At 47.3% G+C, this 22606-nt stretch overlaps 1 protein-coding gene across 5 annotated transcripts in view; it reads left to right on the top strand.

Annotated features, from left to right (window-relative positions):
• Positions 1 to 22606, top strand: part of IGSF3 (immunoglobulin superfamily member 3) — a 154389-nt gene that overhangs the window by 34687 nt on the left and 97096 nt on the right. For all 5 annotated transcript variants that reach the window (XM_075909263.2, XM_075909248.2, XM_075909275.2 and 2 more), the window contains one exon: positions 7478 to 7855. In XM_075909263.2, the coding sequence (XP_075765378.2) occupies positions 7478 to 7855 (378 nt within the window). The remainder of the gene's footprint in view (positions 1 to 7477; positions 7856 to 22606) is intronic.

The raw sequence follows: 22606 nt of genomic DNA on the forward strand, positions 1-22606 counted from the left end.
GATAAAACTTCTAGTAAGAACCGCGAAGAGTCTCCTTTAGATTAAGTGATAGTGCCCTTTTGGGGAAGGGTGGTGTTTGTGCGGAAGATACTGGGTTCTGTCCCTGATGTCCCATTGTCTATAGATGACCATGATGTCCCTAGTAATGCAGCGTGGGATGTCTTTTAAAAAATCTGCCCATTTATCCCTTATAACAAAGTCCTTGGCCTGAATTTTCAGAAGTGCTGTAACATGTTGAAGGGGTTTACTTGAGACATCCTTAAAGGAGCTTGAGATTCGGAAAGTGGGTACTATGCGCTTTCTAAAATTGGGGCTGCTTAAGGTATTTCAAGTCAAACAGCCCAAATGAAGAGTCACTTCTGAAAGCTCTGAGCTCTCACCTCACCACACTCTGTTGATTATGCCATATGAGCATGTGGGTTCTGGAAAGAATCACAAGAAGCTGTATTCCCAGGAATCAAGCTAAAATGCATTTGGAAAATGGGCCTCAAAAAAGGTGCTTGGCTCGTCTCTCCAGAATAAACTGTATTGGTGACCTGTGTAAATACATGGTGGTAGCACAGTTGAGGGCTCTTCACGACATACCTCAGGTGATCAGGAATGGCTGTGGAATCCAAATGGTACCGTAATCTCTTTGGGCAGCCTCTGACATGGTCCCTTTAGCACTGAACATCTTTGAGAAGTAGAGTAGAAATTGGAAATTCTGGAGCCCCAACTGTTTGATTTGTAGAAGATGGGCTGGAATCTTAAACCTCACTTGAGCCCGCTTGCTTAAGTCACATGTCTGTATCTGTTTCTGCTCCATTCTCCTTTTCTTCCCCACCAGCTCCATTTTCAAAGAGGGGGGAAAAAGAAACCCCTGCTGGAAAATGGGGTAAGCTAGCAGACATTAAGATCAGGCTGTTGCTGTAAAAATCCTCTGCATGATTTCAGGAGCAGAAGGCATTTTCTCATTGTCACTAGGTTTTGCTACCTTTCAGGAGACTGTGCCCAAGCCTATTTTTATTTTTTAAAGCACTACATTTCTTCCTCTACCTCTTTTTGCTTGTCCTTGTATTGTTAGTAAACTATACTAGAGTTTCAATTAAATGTCAGCGGTGTCAATAAAATATCAGCCAGGTGCCACTTCTGATTGTCCTGTAAGCTTTCTAGAAAAACTGCCTCTGAGTGCGTAAAGGGTCCTGCATATTGAACAGAAGGAGAGGAGGATTCTGTCCTGTCTACAAGCACAACTTCCAATCGTGTAGGCAGACACCCCCCCCCCCTCCCCATCAGCCACCAATAGGGGAAACAAGAACTATAAAAGGAGAGAACTCTGAGAAGAGAGAGGTAGAAACTTCTGGGACAGCAAAGGGGCAATACCCCTGTACCCCTCCAGAAACACAGCCAAAGAGACTGGAGCAGATGTAGGCCTAATTAGAGGCTGGAAGGGAGGGGCCAAGGATTATCCTGACCGGAGGCTAACCAAAGGAAGCCAGTCAGGGACAGTAGAGACCTGTCAAAAGACCCCCATCAAGAACTGATGACAACCTGGTAGCTGAATTGGGATTCTGTGAGCAGGCCATCCCTGTAGTGAAAGGGGGGAAAAGACCTTTTTTTCTTCCCTGTATATGCCTCAGAACTATGGATGTGAATCAGCACCTGCAATGGTTGGCAGACTCTCAAACCCAATAACAAAAGCAGCAACAGCAGCTGTTCAAACATATGGCAGCTCATCAGCAACAGTAGTTACAACAGGTGACAGGGCTAGTACCAGCCACTACCCCTCAGATTCCGTCCCTTATGGGAAATGCACCCTCCTTAATTAAGGGAAATCTCCAGTTCTGATGATCTCTAAGATGACAGATCATGACCCAGAATAATTCCTACTAATCTTTGCAGGCATGTCTACACAGCAGGGCTAAACTTGAAATAAGCTACGCAACATGAGCTACTTGCATGGCTTAAGTCAAAATAGCTTATTTCGTCTTTTGGCACTGTCCTACCCAGCAGGTATTTTGAAAGAGAGAACTCTTCCCCTGACTTTCCTTACTCCTTGTACAATGAAGGTTACAGGAGTCGGAGTAAGCAGTCCTCCGGCTCAATATTATTTCAACATTGTTGAAATAACTGCTTATGTATAGATACAGACTTTGTTTCGGAATAACGCTGCTGTGTAGACATAGCCTGAGAAGGTATCTATGGCTTTGCCTTAAAGCGTGAATTCACCCTATGAGTTTCTTAGAAAAGAGAGCTTCAGGGCACCAGCACATATTTGCCGTTGTGGACTGTACCACCAGGTATTCCCCTTCCCCACTCCCCAGTGTCACTAACACAGTTTCCAATGAGCTGCTGAAGGGCTTTGCACAGGTTGGGTTTCCCAAAGTGGTCCTGAAAGACCAGAGAACAAATTTCACATTCTGGGGAAGTAAGTATGTATGGGAGCTAGTAAGTGTTAGACCATCTATCTGACTTTTAAGATGATGCTCAAAAGGTCATTGTCCAGGACCCCTGACACTGGGATCAACTACTCACAGCCTTACTCTTTGCTATCAAATATGTGCCTCAAGCTTCCATGAGGTTTTCACCCTTCAAATAGTTATATGGGCGACAATCAAGAGGCTTACTTGACTGAGTATGTGAAGGCCAAACACAGAGCTGTAAAGTTGCACCAGAGCCTGGAGGTTATAGAGGCATATGCTCGAGATACTCTTAAAGAAACACAGGAACAACAGTATAACAAAGGGACGTGGATGTGTCTTTTTCAGCTGGGCAACTGAGTCCTGTTGTTTCTTACAAGCTTGGAATCAAAGCTAATGGTAAAGTGGTAAGCCCCTTACTAGGCGATAAAGTAAGTGAGGACTGTGGTCATCTAAATGGGGGGAATGGGAAAGGGAACAGTCTATCATGTAAATGTATTGAAGCCCTGTAAAGCCAGGGAAAACCTTTTTCTTATACCATATTCTGAGGAATGGGAATTCAGACCTCAAGGTAAAAGAAGGATTGGTGATCTGGAATAGAGATGTTAAAATGGTTAACTGGCTAAAAGCTAGTGGTCAGCTGTTTGTGCTCAGCTTTTTTAACTCAGTGCCTGCCGTTGTGGCCATGGGGTCCTGCTGCTGGTCCCACTGGCCCCCCCTCCGTAACCAATGCTGCTCTGGCGCAGCACAGCTGCTGCTGGAATTCACTGGAAAGCCTCATGCTTACTGTTATGCTTACCGGTTAATTGTTTAACATCCCTTCTCTGGAAGAACTTAAACAATAAGCAAAGGGAAGAGGCACTGCAGCTGGTGGCCACTTTTCCATGGGTTTTCTCAGCCCTACCCAGAAGTTATTCCTCATAAAATTCCATGTTAATAGAGAACCTGGTAAGGTAATGAAAGAAGGGCTCCAACTTATCCCCAACAAATTGTGTGTGTGGAGAAAGATCAGGGTCATGCTGGAATGAGGAGTGCTGGAGTCCCAGATTACCTGAAGGAGGAGTCTTGTGCTGGTCCCAAAGCCTGATGATTCGTCACGTTTTTGCATAGCTTTCAGAAGGGTGAACTCAGTTTCCAGCTCTGACACCTACTCCACGCCCCAAATGGCCAAGCTCTTAGTTAGACTAGGAGAAGCTCAATATGTCACCACTGTAATTTTAAAGTTGTCCAAGCCTTTCCATTGTAAGGCCCTTTTTCTGTAGCTTATAACCAAGCAAATCTGGATGGGTGTCTGCCTCATGATGAATTTGTTCTGAAAGCTTTAGCAAATGGTTTCAATTGTGTCTGAGAATGAGGTTACAGGGAACTTGGGGGAAAAGGGAGAATGTGGGGCAGAGGTATAAACATTCCTACAGTGGGAAAAACTGTGGGGCTGCTGCCTCGTGCTTTGGAGCAGAGGTTTGATGCTTGGCAGGATGGTAGGAGCTATCACCCTAAGTGTGGAGACTTGCTGCCCCTATGAAAATTCACCAGAACTTAAGCTTTTAAACATTACAGTTCACCCGTATTCTAGAGTCTCGTTACAGGCTGGCAACAAAATTCTTGCACCATTCCATCGGCTCTGAGCAGCGCTTGTTGAGCATGCTCCTGACTGGGGCTGAACAGCACGTTGCTGTATCTGCAATTTCTCCTCTTTTTAGCTGGGGACTGCTCTGACGTGGAGCCCTAGAATTGAGAAAAGCGAAATTTTTCTCCTGTGCGCTCAATGCCTCACTGCGCTCCTGCCTTGGTGGGGGAAAAAGGAGGAAGAGACTTTAAACTGAAATCCAGATGGGCAGGGCTGACATGTGGTTGGGGGGGGGGGAAGGGGGAGATAAAAAAGGTCATATGTTCATGTAACATTGTGGGGGAGAGGGAAAGAACCAGTATCCGAGGATGGCTCGAGGCAATCGCCTCTCACTTTGGGGCCCCCACGGTGGTCTGGGGGGCCTGGTGATGACAGCAGGGGTCAGACCCCTTCCCTCCTCCCCACATACACACTTACTGGCGGCTGCAGGAAGCAGAGCAACCTGGGCCCAGCCTGCTCTGCTCCTCTGCCTCCCAGCTGCGTTGAGGGCAGGGAAGTTGGGAAAAGGGCTGGAACCATCCTCCTGCATTCTGTTTGCTCATCCGCAGCAGTGATGGGAAGTGAGCCGACGGGTGGAAGCCAGAGGAGTGGAGGGCAAGGGCCAGATCATTCCACTTCCCACTGCTGCGGGTGTGCATGGGGGCGGCCCTCACCCCTGTTGTGGATACCAGTTCCCCTTGCTGCCAGTGCAAGTGCCTCCAGCCATGTCACTTGGGGGAGAGGGCTTGGTGGAATAGGGGTGGGGAGGTTGTGGAGCAGGGACAGAGGCTCGGGTGAAGGGTTGCAGCAGGGGCAGGAAAAGGGTAGCAGTGTTAAAATTTTAGTTTTTTGTGAATGTGTAACCACTGACATTTTCAGCAGTTACATGTTTACATGCGCTGCTGCCTCTGTATGGGGAGCCGGTGCGCTTGGGGAATTGCCTGCCACCCCTCCGCGCTGCTGCCAAAGTTCCCAGAATTGCTGATGACCTTGGTGAGGGTTAAAATGGTTACACATGATAGAACTTGTTTTTCAATTTGTTTAAAACAAACAGACCAACCTAGGAACCTACGTTTTAAAGTAAACAGAGCAAACAAAAATACTGCGTTAAAAAAACTTTGACTACAGAGTCATGCATGCCGAAGGAATTAAAAAGCACCAGAATTAGGCAGCCCGTGCAACATCAGTTTGCCCCCATTGTGGGTATGCATTAGGATACAATTTTTAAATTACGTGGTCACAGATTTTGTTTTTCCCTGGAAGAGTTGTGTTTGGGGTTGCAAACCTTTAGTGCAATGTGTAACATAGAACTTAATGTTTATCATCCTAAAAAATTCTTCATGTCAAAGGGTATAGCTCTCATTGTGTGTGCGAGTCCCTCAGGTTCCCCAGAGCAGGGAATTAGGGGGTTGGTGTGCTTGGCAACAGTCTCACCATTGGGAAGGAGATACTGGCATGACTAGCAGCATAGGAGCCAGTGTGTCTGCTTTTCCTGCCCCCCTTAGCTTCCAGTGTGCTAGATATTCCTTGCTTCCTCTTAAATCACATTATTTCATAAAGAGGAAAAAGAAACATAATTTGGAGCAGCAGTGAGCTGAGCCCAAGTTAATAGTTTGAATTGTACTCCATCTGTTCAGTTGCATGGCCTGATGGATGTGCTGAGCCATTTTTCACAATTTGTTTTAGAGCTGGTAAGAACAATCTTTTCTGGATTTGTTCCAAGGTTTCTGCTGGGAAAACTTCATATCTGGATGCTGCTGTCCTCAGGGAGGGGCGGGTGAAAGTCAATAATCCTCAGTTGGCAACCCACCTCTTTCACTTGCCGTGGTTAGTTTTTGAAAAGATTAAATTCTCCTCTGGAATTCAGCATTATCATTATTATTATTTTAAAAAATGGATAACATTTGCAAACATGATTATGCTGGGCTGCTTTAAATCGGCTTAGTGCTGTTTTGTGATCACAAGTAAACCGTAACAGGAGCCGGGGTGATTGGCCTCGCCATGTGTGCGTACCACTGGTAACAAAATAAATTAGGAGAACTCACAAATCGCCAAACCCAAGAACCTTTGCTATAGATGCAAACAAACTAGATTTCAAGTAATTTTTGCCTGAACACTGACCCACTGAGAGCTGTGGTGTCCATGTCAGAGCTATCAGGTCATAAATGGTGTAAAATGTAGCAGATTGCAGACGTCCTCTCTTTTCTATACAGTGGTATAGCCTGTGGAAATTAGATGTCCCACCATGTTGACCCAAGTAGCCAGGGGTGACTGGCCTCAGTATAGAATAGTGATAGAAATGTAGCCGTGTTAGTCTGGGGTAGCTGAAGCAAAATGCAGGACAATGTAGCACTTTAAAGACTAACAAGATGGTTTATTGTATGATGAGCTTTCGTGGGCCAGACCCACTTCCTCAGATCAAATAGTGGAAGAAAGTAGTCACAACCATATATACCAAAGGATACAATTAAAAAAATGAACAAATATGAAAAGGACAAATCACATTGCAGAACTGTTCTGCAATGTGATTTGTCCTTTTCATATTTGTTCATTTTTTTTAATTGTATCCTTTGGTATATATGGTTGTGACTACTTTCTTCCACTATTTGATCTGAGGAAGTGGGTCTGGCCCACGAAAGCTCATCATCTAATAAACCATCTTGTTAGTCTTTAAAGTGCTACATTGTCCTGCATTTTGGCCTCAGTATGTATCTTTCACTGTACTAAATGCTATTGTTTTTTACCCCATGTCTCCCCTCCCCTGCCAAGATAAAAACAATGCTAAAAATATTCCTCACCTCTTTTAACCACTTTGATGTTTAAAACCCAAATTTAAAAATTATTATCATTATAGCTTTTCACTGATGTTGTTTTAGTTTTTGGTTTTGACTGGATTTGGACAGTGACCCTGGCGCAATCCATTTCGCTTTTTGATCTGGTTTCTTTTTTAGCTAGCAACTAATCTTGTGTCCAGGGTTTTAGCACTTCAGGAACAGGTCTTAGACCAAACCACAACTTATTTTAATAGATCTCTTAAGATACTTAATTTTGACCCACATCTGTGTTATAACTTGGATGTTGTAAGTAACAAAAAAACCAAGCATTTTGGATTCAGACTCTCAAAGCATTTTCATTCCAATAGTGATTTGATATGAAATAGTGATGAGACATCGGACATCGAGTGTTGTCCGGTGATTGGCTGTCAGGACACCGGGATTCTATTCACCACTCAACTTCTGGTTCCCTTTTTGATCCTAGGCAAATCACTCACATATGTGCCCATCTACTAGGTTAGGGTGGTACTTACCATTCATTTCTGACAGCTTTAGGAAATGGCTATCTAAGTGAAAGGGGTGGGAGGCTGTACAGTGTTAATTTGCTATATAGCGAAGTCTGTGGATTACTTTTCCTTTTTCTTTCTCTCTTTCTTTCATTTATTTTGGAGTAACTTTTTATCCTTTCTCTTTCATAGGCATGGCCTTGGCACAGCGTCAGGTCACTGTTCAGGAGAGCCCTCTATACCGTACGGAGGGCTCCCACATCACCATCTGGTGCAAGGTGAGTGGCTACCAGGGTCCCTCAGAGCAGAATTTCCAGTGGTCCATTTACCTGCCATCTGCCCCAGAGCGGGAAGTGCAGATTATCAGCACCATGGATCCCTCCTTCCCTTACGCCATCTACACCCAGCGTGTGCACAGTAAGGAAATCTATGTAGAGAGAGTACAAGGAGACTCTGTCCTGCTGCACATCACGGCACTCCAGGACCGGGACGCTGGCGAGTATGAGTGCCACACACCCACCACGGATGAAAGGTACTTTGGGAGCTACAGCGCCAAGATGAAACTGATGGGTAAGGTGTTTGCTTTATCTCTGTTCTCTGGAGCCCAGATCACTAAGTATTGGTTTCTTTCTGCATTGACTGTACTAGAATTCAATAAACTCCATGTGCGGGTATGTCCCATGTGTGCTGTGTCCTAAAATGCTTGAGTATGGAGATCGTACAAAAGAAGAGAATGTTTATAGTGTAAATTATAGGAAACAATGATGTAAATACAGTGTGAGAGAATAAATTAAGACTCTAGTAATGAGACTTAATAAGAGGAGAGAAACCAAGAGAAATGTAGGCGAGGCGGAAAGGCATTTCAAATCTTGGCTGAAAGCAGGACATGGAATTGATTTATGTGCAGAAAATGGGAAGCCTGTTCCAGATGCCAGTACAGAGAAGAGAGTTTTTATGCCAAAGGGGCAAATTTGTGTGTCAGGGAAGAGAGGAAACCAGCTAGATAAGTGTAAAGGCAAGCAAATAGACAAGGTTCCTGAGGCTGAAACGAAGAGGTAAATGTTGAAATGGATACTGAAAGGAACAAGAAGTGGGATGAGCTTCCTGTGGTGAGGGTGATGTAGGTGATCTTTTCCTTTGTACTAAACGAATTGGAAAGAGCTGCCTTGTTTTGGCATTCTCCTGGCACCTTTCAGAGAGAGGCTCTCTGAGTTGTTTTCATACTTTGATTAAAGCCTTGGCACATCTCTGTCAGGTTAAGGTCTATGCTATCCCAGTGTAACAAGTGAGGGAGCTGAGGCGTAAAGATTAAGCCTTGCCTGAAGTGTTCCATTGAATCTGAAATAGAGCTGGGAATGGACTTCAGAATGCCTGACTCTGAATGCCATGGTATAATCAGCTCACTATTCCCCCACCCCTTTACAATAAGTGACTAGGATAACAACTGGGGGGCTGCTGTGACTAGAGACTTGTTCCCCTCTCTTCCACCCTGGATTTGTCAGAGTATGCATGGCTTTGTTGCTGGAGCAGATGGTGCGATGTTCTCTGCTCAGCAGGAGCATGAGGCAAGAAGCAAGACACAGGTGTTCTTTTTCTGACTCTGCCTTGTGACCTTAAGGCACTTTTAAATTCTGCGTCTCGGTCTTCCCATCTCTAAAATGAGAATAAACGTGTATAAGCGTGTGACTGTTTTTCTGAGGCTGAAATCCTTTAAAATGCCAAACTCTGCCCATTCAGCACTTTTTGGTCACAGGACATCAATAGCACTTGAAAAACAACTTGGGATTGATATCTTTGGGAAATACAATAATAACAATATCATAGTTACATATTGTACTGGCCAGATCATGCAAACACTGTTTTGACAGGGCTTTTCTCTCTCCTTTGAAGCTCGCATCTTTGGAGAAAGCGTTCAAAGGTGCCTTCTGGGTAATATTTGCAAATGAGTCTTTTTGGAGAATGCTGTCTGCTGTGTTTTCTGTGCATGTCTTTCCTCATTTCCTTAATGTTTAAGGAACAGTTGTAAGTAAACAAAATCTTATTTTCATATAAGTACATTTTCCCTGATATTTATTCCCCCACAAGAAGTCACACCCAGCTCTGTTTGTGACATCACAGTAGTCACCATGTAAAACAGAAGGTTCTGACCTCTGGTGGGATTATAAATAGCAGGAGCAGATGGACTCCGAAGGAACCTAGATCTTGGTTTTTAATATAAACTGTCCCTAGAAACTAAAGTAACTAAGGATGAGAAATGCAGAGAATAGACTGGATTAAAAATATTTTTGTATCTCTCTCCCAACTCTGAGCAATCACTAGTTCTTTGAAGGCTTTTAACCCTTTAGGATTATGGATATTGGTTTAAGCATTTAATTCCTGAATTATTTTAAGCATTTACGAATGGGGTGTAGATGGATGGAGGGGGCGGATATCAGAGGCTCCTGAATCTCAAGTTGTTAGAGTGAGATGGAGGACCAGAGTGACCCATGGGGAAAAAGAAGAATTTAGAGTAGCTGCATGACTTGTGCATCTGAAATGGTGATAGAAGCAGGAAGCTGCTGGTAGGGAAGAGGAGAGTTAGCTCAAAGAAAGCACAGAGCTGCACACCAAGAGCACTGCAAGCTTTGGAAATAAACATTTTCCAGCAGGTGTTAACAGGTTACCAAGTAAGCATTTGCCTTACTGGAATGCATACTGGGTAACTGATTAATTGGACTACCAGACCTGTTGGTTGCCTATCAGAACCAGCCAGGTCAGGGGAGCCCCGGCCCTGGCTGTGCTGCAGCATCTCCAACCCTGCCGGGACAGCCCTGGAGGGGGCAGGCAGAACCCAGGCCATGATGCAGCAGCCCTGTTGGGACCCAGCCCCCAGCTGTGCTGCAACAGCTATGGCAGGGGCAGGCAGGATCCTGGCCATGCTGCGGGAGCTCCAGTGGGCCCTAGTCATATGGCGGCAGCCCCAGCAGGGGTGATGGACCTCTTGCCCCACCGTGGTGGCCCCAGCCTTTATCCTCAGCATGATGGCTCTGACTATTCTTTAGCGGCCCCAGCTGCATCACGGCAGCTCCAGCTGTGGGGCGCCCCCCCCCCCCGTGCCTAGTCAAAGCCACCCAACCCTAGCTGCCCTGTGCCCACCAACTGTTAACCAGTTAAATGATATAGTTTTAATCATTTGACCAGTTAATTATTTTCATTGATAGTTAAATCCCTCGTGCTGTGGCTAGGACTTGACACCTTGTCGATCAGCCAGTTTCTAAAGTGTGAAGGTGGGTCACGGGAGAAGCTGTGGCGTGGAGACATGAGGCTATCTAGTTAAGGGGAGACATCAGTAAAAGGGTGCTAGGTAATTCCAGGAAGGAAAAGAGTCTGCTGTGCATGGGTGTGAAGTGGGACCCATTCTGCCTGCTGGGGTAGAAGAAAATGAGTTGTGAAGATGGAAAATAGCTTCTTGAGGGGAGTGAACTGCTAGGTTGTGGCGGATGGTGAAGTACTAGGCATAGACTCCCGTCCGTCTGTAGAAAGCATTTAGACCAAGTGTCTCTGCTTGCACTGGGTCCCCTTGCCTCAATGGGGATCAGAGTTCAGGTTCTGCCTGGGATGAGAGTCTCCACTTGCTGGTTATGAGAGAGGGAAGGCGTATACAGGACCTAGACAGCTGGCCTTCTTTCACCCTGCTTGGCCATAAAGAAGTTGATGAGAGGGGACGCTGCTTTTCGAGGCAACCAGGATTGCAAATTGCTTTCCTTGAGGAAAATGTGGCTTACAGCCTTTTTTTTTTTTTTTTTTTTTTGCGGACGTACGCCAGCTTTGTGAAGTTGTCCCTTCCTTCAGGAGAAGCTGATATGCTGTGCCCTGCAAATCCTAGATGTTTTGCCTGCCTGACTGCTTTTGACTTGGGGCTAATAAGCACTAGCTTCTTCTCTCTGCCTTCCTTCTAAAAGCAGTTGCGTACCATCCTGGCTTTTGAGCAAAGCACGTTCAAATTTGCCCTGATCTCCCTTCCTGAGGGGACAGTGTGGGGCTCAATTGGACTAATGGAGCCCTAGGAGGAAGCTAGGAAAGTAGTAGGGCAGGGAGGGGTGGGGTGGAGGAGGCTGGCAATCAGTTGTTTCTTCTTCTGCTCAGTGGCAGTTTTTCCACATGAAATGCAATAGTCTCTCCTGACCTCTTGCAGAGCACTCTGTTAGCTAGTGTGAGAACATCCCCCTATCAGCAGGGGAAATGCCACCTTAAAGTCAGGGCAGTGACTCCTTGTATGTGGGGGTGGCTGGATGGGGGAATGCTTCTAGTTACTGGTGGGCTAAGGTTTGCAGCCAGGCTTCCTCTTCTTGGGTTCTTGTTATCATGCGTGTGTGTCCTCCATGGCCTTTAGCCCACTCAGGAGGAAAGCAAACCCGTTCAAAAAGAGCTGCTGAGTCTTCAGTGAGTTATTATTCTCATTTTCTCCTAAGTGTAACCAACCATTTTTTTTCCTTTCATCCAGTTATGAATTTTTAAATTCTTCATTAGGCTGAGCGGCTTTTTTGGCAGTAGATAAGCCTGGTGGGAGAGAAGGTGGGTTTTTTTTTAGCATCTCTACTCTCTCTGTGGGGCAAGTGGGAATAGGGAGGGGGGCATGACCAGGTTTTGGAAGCTGCATAGTCTCGGCTTTTGGCTCACTTAATGTTGTGGTTCATGGTAAATGGTGACTGAACAGTCTGTTCCTGTTGGATACAAGAGGTGGCTCTGGGACCTGGAGGTCAGGAGGTTGGAAGGCTTTGGAGTATCTGGCTCTGAGGTCAGGTGGTATTCTAGTGCAGCCTGGCTCTAATGGCTTCTGTTTGACTCCGTGTCAGCACAATGATGTCTTGCTGTGCTAATGCATCCTGTTAACTGTTCCTTTGGCCGCTGTTTGCACCATGAGCTATCGTGGTGTTTGTTCTTTCCATCTCCGAACGGGTCCCTTGTGTAATGAAGCCAAGAGCCTTCAATCGTTAACTGTTGGACTGATTGGATTGTTTAAAGTCATGCCACTTGGGTTTGAAAATTCTCTCGCTCATTTTGTAAAACCAGTGAAATCAAGTTTGTTTTGTAGCTCAATGCACAGCGCTCTGAGGGTTCCTCTTTGTTTATAGGGAATCCGGGTTTGGGTTGGGTCCCTTTCAGTATTTCCTGGATTACCTGAAACCCACAACCTGAAGTGATTCTAAATCACCATGACACATTTAACTTCAGACGCTGTGAACTTATGAAAAACAGGCAGGCAGCACCATGAGTCCTTGTTTCATAGAAGTTAGAGGTGGGGGTAAAAAACCTGCTTGATCAACCACAAAGACCCCTTGGCATATTGAAGGGAATCCCGTGAAAAGCTTAGCTGACTACCAGTATGTTTGCTCTATAAAGGATGCTGGGGCTATGTTGGGGATTGGATAGCTGAATCAGGGTTCTAAGAAGAGCTAGATACATTCATGGAGGGTAGGTCCATCAAAACTTATCAGCCAGGATGGGTAGGAATGGTGTCCCTAGCCTCTGTTTGTCAGGGGCTGGAATTGGATGACAGGAGAGGGATCACTTGATGATTTCCTGTGTCTGTTTACTCCCTCTGGGGCATCTGACATTAGTTTCTGTCGGCAAACAGGATACTGGGCTAGATGGACTTTTGGTCTGACCCAGTCTGGCCATTCTTATGTTATCAGGGCCCTCTTGTATCCATTGGAGCTATGTGAAGTCATCTTGCTTTCATCCTCTAATTGCCTCCTGGTGTTTTGTAGCTGTGAAAGAGCTGTAGGAGAATTCTGAGGATTATGTCTTAGTTTTGGTTCTTCAAGTCAGAACCACGTGAGCACAGTTTTCTCCAATGAAGAATCTGCAGTGCAGTGCCCCATGTACCAGGCTAGTTCATGCTAAGAGATCTGTGACCCCCCCCCCCCCCTTCCTGGGTGACTGGGCAGGTTTAAGTGAAAATTTTAGCAGGGTTGGAATACGACTAGCTTAACGTTTAGTGGTCCCCTCATGTTTCTTAGCCCAGTGTGGCAATTGGTTGACACTGTTGTGGTGGGTCTCATGCTTTTCCTTGGTGTAATAGGGTCAGCACACCTCCCCTGCCCCTATTTTTGAGCTCTTGATAGTGCCCTGGATGGGGAGAGAATGGAGGAGAGACCCAGGTCCACTCCCTATTCTGGCCCCAGCGTCTTCAGCTTCACGGCCTTCTCACTTGGGCAGAGTTTCTCTTGGCCCTACTTGGGCAGAGTCTCCCTTCCTCTGATCCAGTACACCTCCAAATTACAGGTAGCGCGTCTTCCCATCTCTTGTCTAACTGAAGCTGGGTTTTTTACTAGATGTCAGGCAAGGCCTAATTGGCTCCAGGTGCTCTAATTAACCTGTATTAACCTCTCCATAGTCCGCAGGAAATAGGGCTCTGATCATTCTGGGGGCTTATACTTCCTGTTGATCCTTCTCCTGCTGCCTTCTGGCCCAGCTATATCACACCTGCTATTCCCTAACTCGCTGTCCCGCCCGAGCAGTTCAATCTGGGTAAGCTTTGCTCAGCTTGTGCAGGCTGGCACTTAATTTATATTCTGTGCCATGTTCCTCCTGGCCAGCCAGCAGCAAAGCCAAGTTCTATCTTCTTGCTGCTGTCAGCCTTCACCAACTTCTGCTCCTGGGGTGTGTGTGATGCTGCCTCCTCTTTACACCTCAGTCAGTTGTTGGCTTCTTTGTGGTCCCCCCTTCCTCCAGTTCTCCTAGTGACCTGGCCCTATAAGCAGCAAGCTGCCTCAGTTACATCACTGTGTCTGTGGGGGCTGCCTAATCGCTGTGTTGTCAGTTGCAGAGCACAGTATGGCACTGATATATAACCTGAGAGGTCATAGGTGTGGAGGATCCAGACCTCTGCAGCATTCATATATCTCTCCTCATTGGTTCCTCTTCCAGCAGCAGCAACAAATCACTTGCCTGAGACATGCTCTGCCTGTCCCTCTCCTTTCCTCAAGTCACAGCTCCGTTGGACTGGTTGGGATGCAGGGGAGGGAGGTGGCATTTGTCTTCTCCACTGAATCTGAAATCTGGTCTCCAGGAAGCAAACAAATGGCCAGAAGTAATGAGCTGTGAGGCCCAGTGCCACTGTGGTCTGGTATTCTGCTGTGTTATGCAGCTGCTGTGCCTGACTGTAAATCACACTCCAGAGTGATTTATACCCAAATGTAGTGTAGACAGAACCTCCTTACAGAAGGGAAGAATGGGAGGGATCCTAGATTTCAGTTTAACAGAATTTTGGGGTGTTCTGATGGTTTCAGTATTGACTATCCTCTGACACGCCCATGTGTGGATCTTCAGGCAAAGCAGCCTACGGATAGAATACAGAAAATCCCCAAATCTTCACTTTATATCTGTGGGTATCCACATCTGCGTATATGGATGCAGATATGTGAAACTCCTTTTTTTCAGATATTGATGCAGATACAGATTTTGTGTCTGCGTAGCACTCTACCTACAGGTAAGAGGCAGGTCCAAGATTACTCCTCATCTGGCTGGAATTTCTGCTTTCTGGGTTTAGTGAATTGTCTACGTCGCTTTCCTCATTGGGCTAAATATATTTGAGATGCTGGAATAGTTTTTATAGTGGGGATGCTGAGTGCCACTGAACCAAACTGTGTAAACCCTGTATATTATGGAAACTATTTCAAACCAGAGGGTGCTACAGTGCATCCATAGTTCCAGCACTTAAGGATATATTGTTTCACAGTAGCATGGGCAGCTAGTTCCCTCAGAGATGCAGCATCCTGTGCTCTCAAACTCCCTTATAATTGGTCTAATAAACCATCTACCGCAATGTATCAATTTACATGGCCCCTCTCATGCACAGGAAAACTCTGGAAACTTTTATGCACGCTCTCCTCTAGTCCACCAAGTCTGTTCTCCTCTTTGTCTTCCTTTCCTTGCATCTATATGTAAATACATCAAACATGCCATCCTCATCTCATGGCCCCCGTTTCTTCTAGATCTAGAAAAAGTGCAAGTTGGCATACATCAGATGGGCTCTACTTCAGTGGGTTCAGTTTTGAGAATCATCTCGCTAAATGTGGGCTCTGGATTTGATTCTGGCAAGTTAGTGAAAGAAGGTGGGGTTCCATTCCTGTCTCTGCCACTGACTTGCTACATGACTTTGAGTAAATCACTTGTCATCTGTCACTGTTCCCTCATCAGTAAATTGGGGATAATACCTTTTAGGTGTGTCTCAAGACCTGAACTAAATGGTTGTATTGTGGTTTGGGATCCTCAAGTGAAAGGTGTTAGCAGAATCACAATATTAAGTGCCTGTGCCTAATAAATCTTATTAAACAGAGATTCGCTTCTTGTCCCCCTTGCCTATTTCCCAGTTTTTTAAAACTGTTGTGTAGCCACTTAAGAACATCTTCTAATACTTTATAAAAGTATTAGGGTAATAGGAATTGCCATTCTGAATCAGATTATTGGTCCATACAGTCCTATATCTAGTCTGCAACAGTGGCCAGTACTGGGTACTCTAGAGGAAGCTGCAAGAAATCCCAAAGTAGACAACAGTGGAGTAACATAACTCCAGAAAAAGAAGTTTCCTCCTCGTCCCTATCATTTAGGTGTCTGATGCTCTGAAACAAGAGGGTTCATATCTCTTCCAAATGTTAAAAAAAAAAATCTGATTGCCATTACTGGATGCTCGTTATCTATTGAAATGTCTGGTGGTTTTGACTCCTGCTAAACTCTTGACTTGAATTACATCCTGCTGCAATAAGTTCCACAGACTAAATTGTGCCGTGTGTGTGTGTGTGTGTGTGTGTGTGTGTGTGTGTGTGTGTGTGTTTAAAAATCACTTAAATGTATTTATTTAAATTGACTATCCTTTTACTCTTTTATTATAAGAGAGGCTAAATAGGAGTATCTGACCTACCTCTCTGCTCCATTCATTTTGTGTATCCTTATCATGTCCTGTTATTCATCTCCTCTAAATTATCCGTTGTTCACCCTTTGTTGCAGTATGCAAACTGCTATTCTATCAAATTGGAATTATATGCCTGACTTTATCATTGTAGGATTTGACATCTCTCCTCTACCCTGGCGTACGCATAGGAAACGAAACCAGCTGAATGCTGCAGTGCCTCAGCTAAAATGTGTGTCTAACAGCAAATAGTCTGGCATACTCTCTTCACTACACTGAAAGCAGGAGGGAACTCTTCAGTGTGGGGATCTCCATTGTAGAACTAATCTATTTTTTGGCCCGCCTCCTTTCTTGGGGTATGTCTACACTACAAAGTTAATTCGAACTAACGTCCGTTAGTTCGAATTAACTTTGATAGACGCTACACTAGCGCTCCGCTAGTTCGAACTTAATTCGAACTAGCGGAGCACTTAGTTCAAACTAGGTAAACCTCATTCCACGAGGACTAAGCCTAGTTCGAACTTACTAGTTTGAATTAAGGGGTGTGTAGCCCCTTATTTCGAACTAGTGGGAGGCTAGCCCTCCCCAGCTTTCCCTGGTGGCCACTCTGGCCAACACCAGGGAAACTCTATTGCCCCCCTCCCGGCCCCAGATGCCCTAAAGGGGCACGGGCTGGCTGCGGTGCCCGTGCCAGGTGCAAGCCTGCCAGCACCCAGCCAGCAGACCCTGCACCTGGCACGGCTCGAGCCAGCCACCCGATGCTCCCCAGCCCTCCCCCTATTCCCGGGACCAGGCTGGCGGCTCCCGGGAGCCTGCCCTGGTCCACAAGAGGCGGGCACCCGCCTGGTCCAGTGCAGACATCGTGGACCTCATCAACGACCTCTGCACTAGGCACAGGAAAGTGGCCGTCTAGGGCAGGAGAGCTGCCAGCCTGGCCACCCAGGAGCAGGTGTGCATGAAAATCATGGTGGTCCAGTGAGACCCCCGACCCTGAGCTTACAATGGCCGTACTGGGTCAGACCAAAGGTCCAGCTAGCCCAGTAGCCTGTCTGCTGACAGTGGCCAACACTAGGGACCCTGGAGGGGATGGACCAAAGACAGTGACCAAGCCATTTGTCTTGTGCCATCCCTCTCCAGCCTTCCACAAACTTTGGCCCAGGACACCATTCCTACCCCCTGGCTAATAGCACTCCATGGACCCAACCTCCATGACTTTCTCTAAGTTCCCTTTAAACTCTGTTCTAGTTGTAGCCTTCACAGCCTCCTGCAGCAAGGAGTTCCACAGGTTGACTCTTTGCTTTGTGAAGAACAACTTTCTGTTATTAGTTTGAAGCCTGCTACCCAGTCCTTTCATTTGGTGTCCTCTAGTCCTTTTATTATGGGAACTAATGAAGAACTTTTCTGTATGCACCCTCTCCACACCACTCATACTTTTATATACCTCTATCATATCCCCCCTCAGTCTCCTCTTTTCTAAGCTGAAAAGTCCCAGTCTCTTTAGCCTCTCTTCATATGGGACCTGATCCAAACCCCTGATCATTTTAGTTGCCCTCCCCTCTCCCACCCTCTTTCTTCCCCTCTCCCACCTCCTTTTCCCAGTCTCCCCCAGTTTTGTTCAATAAAGAGAGATTCTATTTTTGAACACACGTTTTCTTTATTTTGTACATCAGGAAGGGGGCTAGGGAGGGGTAAGTGGAAGGAGGTGAGGGAGGAATGGGGTACGAGCCCCCGAAGGGGAGGACTGGGCTGGCTTTGCGGGCTTCTGGGGGTGGAAGCTCTCCTGCAGCCCCCCAATTGCTCTCTCTCCCCAGATGGCAGCCTGCGGCAAGTGCAGCCGGGCTGATGGCCGAGTGCTGTGATGTGCCAAGTGTGGGTACTCCGGGCACTCCAAGCCAGGACTGCTTTGCACGCGGGGCACCCCTGAGAACTGTCTGTCCGGGGTGGGGGTCGGGACCCTTTAAGCACAGCCCTCGGCTAGCCTGAGACAGCAGCTCCACGCTCTAAGTCTTCATCTGATGCCCTGCCGGCACTGCTTCCGGCCATCCTTAACCTCTGTTCAGGGTCCACTCTGTGTGGACATGTTAGTTCGAATTAGCAAAACGCTAATTCGAACTAGTTTTTAAGTCTAGCTGTGCTAATTCGAATTAGCTTAGTTCGAATTAACTAATTTAGTTCGAATTAGCGCTGTAGTGTAGACATACCCTTGGTGAGCCTGGAGTTAGTTCTCTGTAGCACATTATAAAGTTCTGTTTATTTTCCTGGGCTTGTCCTGATGGGAGTAGGGGTAATTTTTAATTTTAGCTAGCCTGTGGAGTGTTTTTTTAATGATAAGGTCTTTGGGTTTTTTTTAAGGCATCTCTGAACATTTTTACACTTGTGTAGTAGCTAGGTGCATTTTAGGAAACCAATAAAAATTATCATGTTAGACTCCCTTCCAAACATAGCTTAATCTTTATCACAATCCCTCTGCTAGCTTGTACTTATTTGATTTGTGATGCTTTTTACCAGATCTAGGGAGGAAACTCAAAGCCCAAATGCTGGACCTGACTTGAAAATGCAGAGCTTCTTGCATATTTGGCTTTTTGCATGTCAGTCCGTTTGGCTAGTGAAACCAAACCGATCAGTTCAAACATACCTCATTGACACTAAAACAATTTCTTCAGCATGCTGCTGTTTTCACAAGCATCTTTTTGAAAATTGTCACTGCTTCCATTGATGCTTGACTTTTGCTAGCAGCCTATAGATCTCTGCAGGTGTGTCTGCTGCTAACAGCTTGTAGGGAACATTAACTGGCTTTTCTTTCATGCCTCTGTGCCTTACATGGATCAGAGGGACTGAGCTGTTTGCTGGACACAGCCTTGTACTGACCTGGGTTCTGGAGCAGACATAGCAGTTGACTCAGCCACCTTGCCTGGTCACTCTGCTTTGCTGATTGAATCTTCCTTCCAATTTCTCATGTGGCTTCTTCCATGCATTTTAAGTTCCATGCTGTGCTTTGACACACTCCTGTTTGAAACAGAGCACACTGCAGAACCTTTAGTGTAAGTGTGGTAGCAGGGTCCATGTAGCACACTAGTGTGCTGTCTGTTCACACCCTGCTTGCTGCATGCTAAGTCTCTGTAGCCAAGCCCTTGGATTGCTTAGAACTGTAGCACTGATCCTTTTATCCTTCCTAGGTAGGCAAAGTGAGTTCCATACCTGTGGGACTCTTTCAGATGAAGCCCCCTGTTAACTATGTGCAGGAAACTTTTGTGCTGCACTCTTAATGGTTATAAAGGTCTTTGGGATGGAAGCTGCTATCCTGATAAAAAGAACAAGAGCGGGGCCAGGATTGGAAAGACTAGGTTAGCCGATGCAAATGTTGAGATTAAACAGAGCTTGGTATGTGCCTCTTTTTGCAGAGATGTCTGCAAGACATTGAAGGGAAGCTGGCAGAGAGAAAGCATTTGAATCCCTTTTCTTCAACTTCCCCCCAGCTATCGCTGCATTGCCAAAGGACAGCAGAGAAGCATCCATCTCTTCTGCTTCCGTGTCCCTCTGTGACAGGTGCAATAGGAGTTGAGTGGTCAAAGCAGCTTGGCAACTTGGAGTTGCCTTGGGACCTGATTTTTTGACTTGCTGACAGATCCTGTTGATGTTCCTGGCTGCTTTGCTGGAATAATGAGTGGTGGAGGGAGAGCAGTTTCTATGTTTCCATACCTCACCAGTGTCTTAGTATTAAGTGGGGCAAGTGATAACTGTAAGCGCAGCTGCTAACATATGGCACCCGTCCCCTGCCTTAGCAATTGCTCAGTGAACTCTGAAAGTGAAATGCAGTCCCTCAGCTCCAGCCAGATGCAGCTCTGAGAGAGCCTATAATGGAGCAGGCCATTATTCTATTACCAGCAAAAATTACACATTTCACATCTCCCATTTTCCTGCTGCTGCTCTTGGGGATGTTTTGCTGTATTTCCACCCTCCTTCCACTCATTATTTAAATTCTTTTTCCCTCTAGGATTACTTTGTTCTTTCAGCATTTGTCTGCCTGATCCTGGGGGCAGGGGCAGCTGTTTTTTTTGCAGCTGAAGCCAGTGCTATTCTGTCAGCCTTGATGTACAAAATAAATCTGATCTCCTTCCTCATGCAAAGGAAGAACCAAGTTCCAGCATAGCAGCTGAAGATGTTCAATGTCCATTGTAAAGCCAGCCTGTTTCTCTCTCTGTTTGTATGTGCCTGGGTTACCACTCACTGTTTCCTCTCAATAGTAGCTACAGTTTTTCTGTTTTCTTTTAAAGGGGCACTGTCCATGTAAACTATAGAACAGTCACAGCAACAAATTATTTTACCATGTTTCTAATAGTACATCTGATTGTGTGATTTAAATTTTTTTTCTATATATCTATATATAAAGTTTTTTCTGTGGGATGACAAAGTAACGTGATCACATCACTCTGCGTCCCTCAGCTGTCTCACCTCCTCCCTCCTCCCACTGTAACCCAGCAGGGATCTGCAACTATGGCTCTCGAGCAGCAGCAGCAGCACTGAAGTCAGCTGCTGCTGAACCAGGATCAGTAGGGTTGCCAGATGGTTTCAACAAAAATACTGGACACACTTGACATTACATCACAATCTACATTACATCTGATTTAGAAAATACCAGACATTTATATTTTCTCAATTTGTTTCCTGAACGGAAAGCTCAAATACTGGACTGTCCGGTTCAAAACCAGACACTTGGCAACCCTAAGGGTCAGGGCTGGCTGTACCTCTGGCAGCCGCCACGTGGCAGGTGGCTGCCAGAGTATTAAATTATGCTGTCCTGATGGCGCAGGGGAGGGGAGGGAGGAGGCTGCAGGAGCGGTCCACTGCAAACTTCCCCCCGCCCCGCCATTGAAGCACCTCACTTTAAATTGCAGTACTCTGATCTAGGCCCTGCCACCCTCCCTCCTGGCGGCTGGGAAGGGGGGGGGGGATGAGAGGGGGTGGGCGCGGACGGGGAGGGGGTGGCACCAAGGGGAAGAGCTTTGGCTTGTCCCCTCTCTTGGGGATCAAGGGAGAGTGTGAGGGGCCAAGGGGGAGAGCTCAGGGCTTGGCAAGGGGCCTGGTTCCTGCCCCTCTCCCTCCCGGGGGTCGGGAGAGCGCTGGTATTGGTGCGGCTGGGGAGGAGATTAGGGGACAGCCAGAGCCACAGCAGCAGGGGAGAAGGGGCTGTGAGGTCTCCCCTCTTGGGGGTGGGGGACTGCAAGTCACGCATTCATTCCCCCCCCCTCACAGCCAGAGGGAGAGGGCCGGGTCATAAGAATGGCCACATTGGGTCAGACCATAGGTCCACCTAAACTAGTACTACAGGCAGTCCCCGGGTTACGTACAAGATAAGGACTGTAGGTTTGTTCTTAAGTAGAATCAGTATGTAAGTCGGAACTGGCGTCAGCCGCTGCTGAAACTGATCAGTTTCAACCGCGGCTGAATCTGGACGCCAGTTCTGACATACATACAGATTCAACTTAAGAAACCCAGGCGTCCTCAAGTCAGCTGCTGCTGAAACTGATCAGCGGCTGATTCCAGGAAGCCCGGGGCAGAGCAACTCTGCCTCTGGCTTCCTGTAGTCAGCCGCTGGTCAGTTTCAGCAGCGGCTGACTTGGGGACGCCTGGGGCAGAGCAGCTGGGGTGCTGCCGGGTTGCTCCAGTAGCGCGGCTCCTCGGCGTTACTGGAGCAACCCAGCAGCACCCCAGCTGCTCTGCCTCAGGCGTCCTGATTCAGCCGCTGCTGAAACTGACTAGCAGCGGCTGAATCAGGACGCCTGGGGTAGAGCAGCTGGGGTGCTGCCGGCTTGGTACGGAGCGGCGCTGCGGGACCACCCCGGCAGCCCCCAGCTGCTCTACCCCAGGGGTAGGCAAGAAAATCCTGGTCTGCTGGGGGGGGCACTAGCTGCACCCCCCACAGCAGACCAGGGAGACAGGAGCAAAGCCCGCAGCGGGACAGCCCAAGCGCGCCTGGGCTGTCCCGCTGCGGGCGTGCTCCAAGGCTTTGCTCCTGTCCACCTGGTCTGCTGGGGGGAGTCCAGCAAAGCTGCTGGACCCCCCCAGCAGACCAGGGACACCAGAGCAAAGCCGCCGCCTGGGCGGCTTTGCTCGTTTGCCCGGGAGCAAAGCCGCCCAGGCAGCGGCTTTGCTCGGGTGTCCCTGGTCTGCTGGGGGGTCCAGTGGCTTTGCTGGATCCCCCCAGCAGACCAGGGGGACAGGAGCAAAACCGCCCAGGTGGCGGGAGTCCCGCTGCCTGGGCGGCTTTGCTCGGGTGTCCCTGGTCTGCTGGGGGGGGTCCAGCTGCTTTGCTGGACCCCCCTCCCCCCCCAGCAGATCAGGGAGACCGGGAGAAGCTTTTCTCGCCCCGGAGGACACGGGTGGCGACCCGCCGCCCGTGAGCTCCGGGGCGAGAAAAGCCCTGTTCG

The sequence above is a fragment of the Pelodiscus sinensis genome, chromosome 1 (assembly GCF_052426305.1).
Source record: "Pelodiscus sinensis isolate ZL-2025 chromosome 1, ASM5242630v1, whole genome shotgun sequence".
In the NCBI taxonomy this organism is placed as follows: Eukaryota; Metazoa; Chordata; order Testudines; family Trionychidae; genus Pelodiscus; species Pelodiscus sinensis.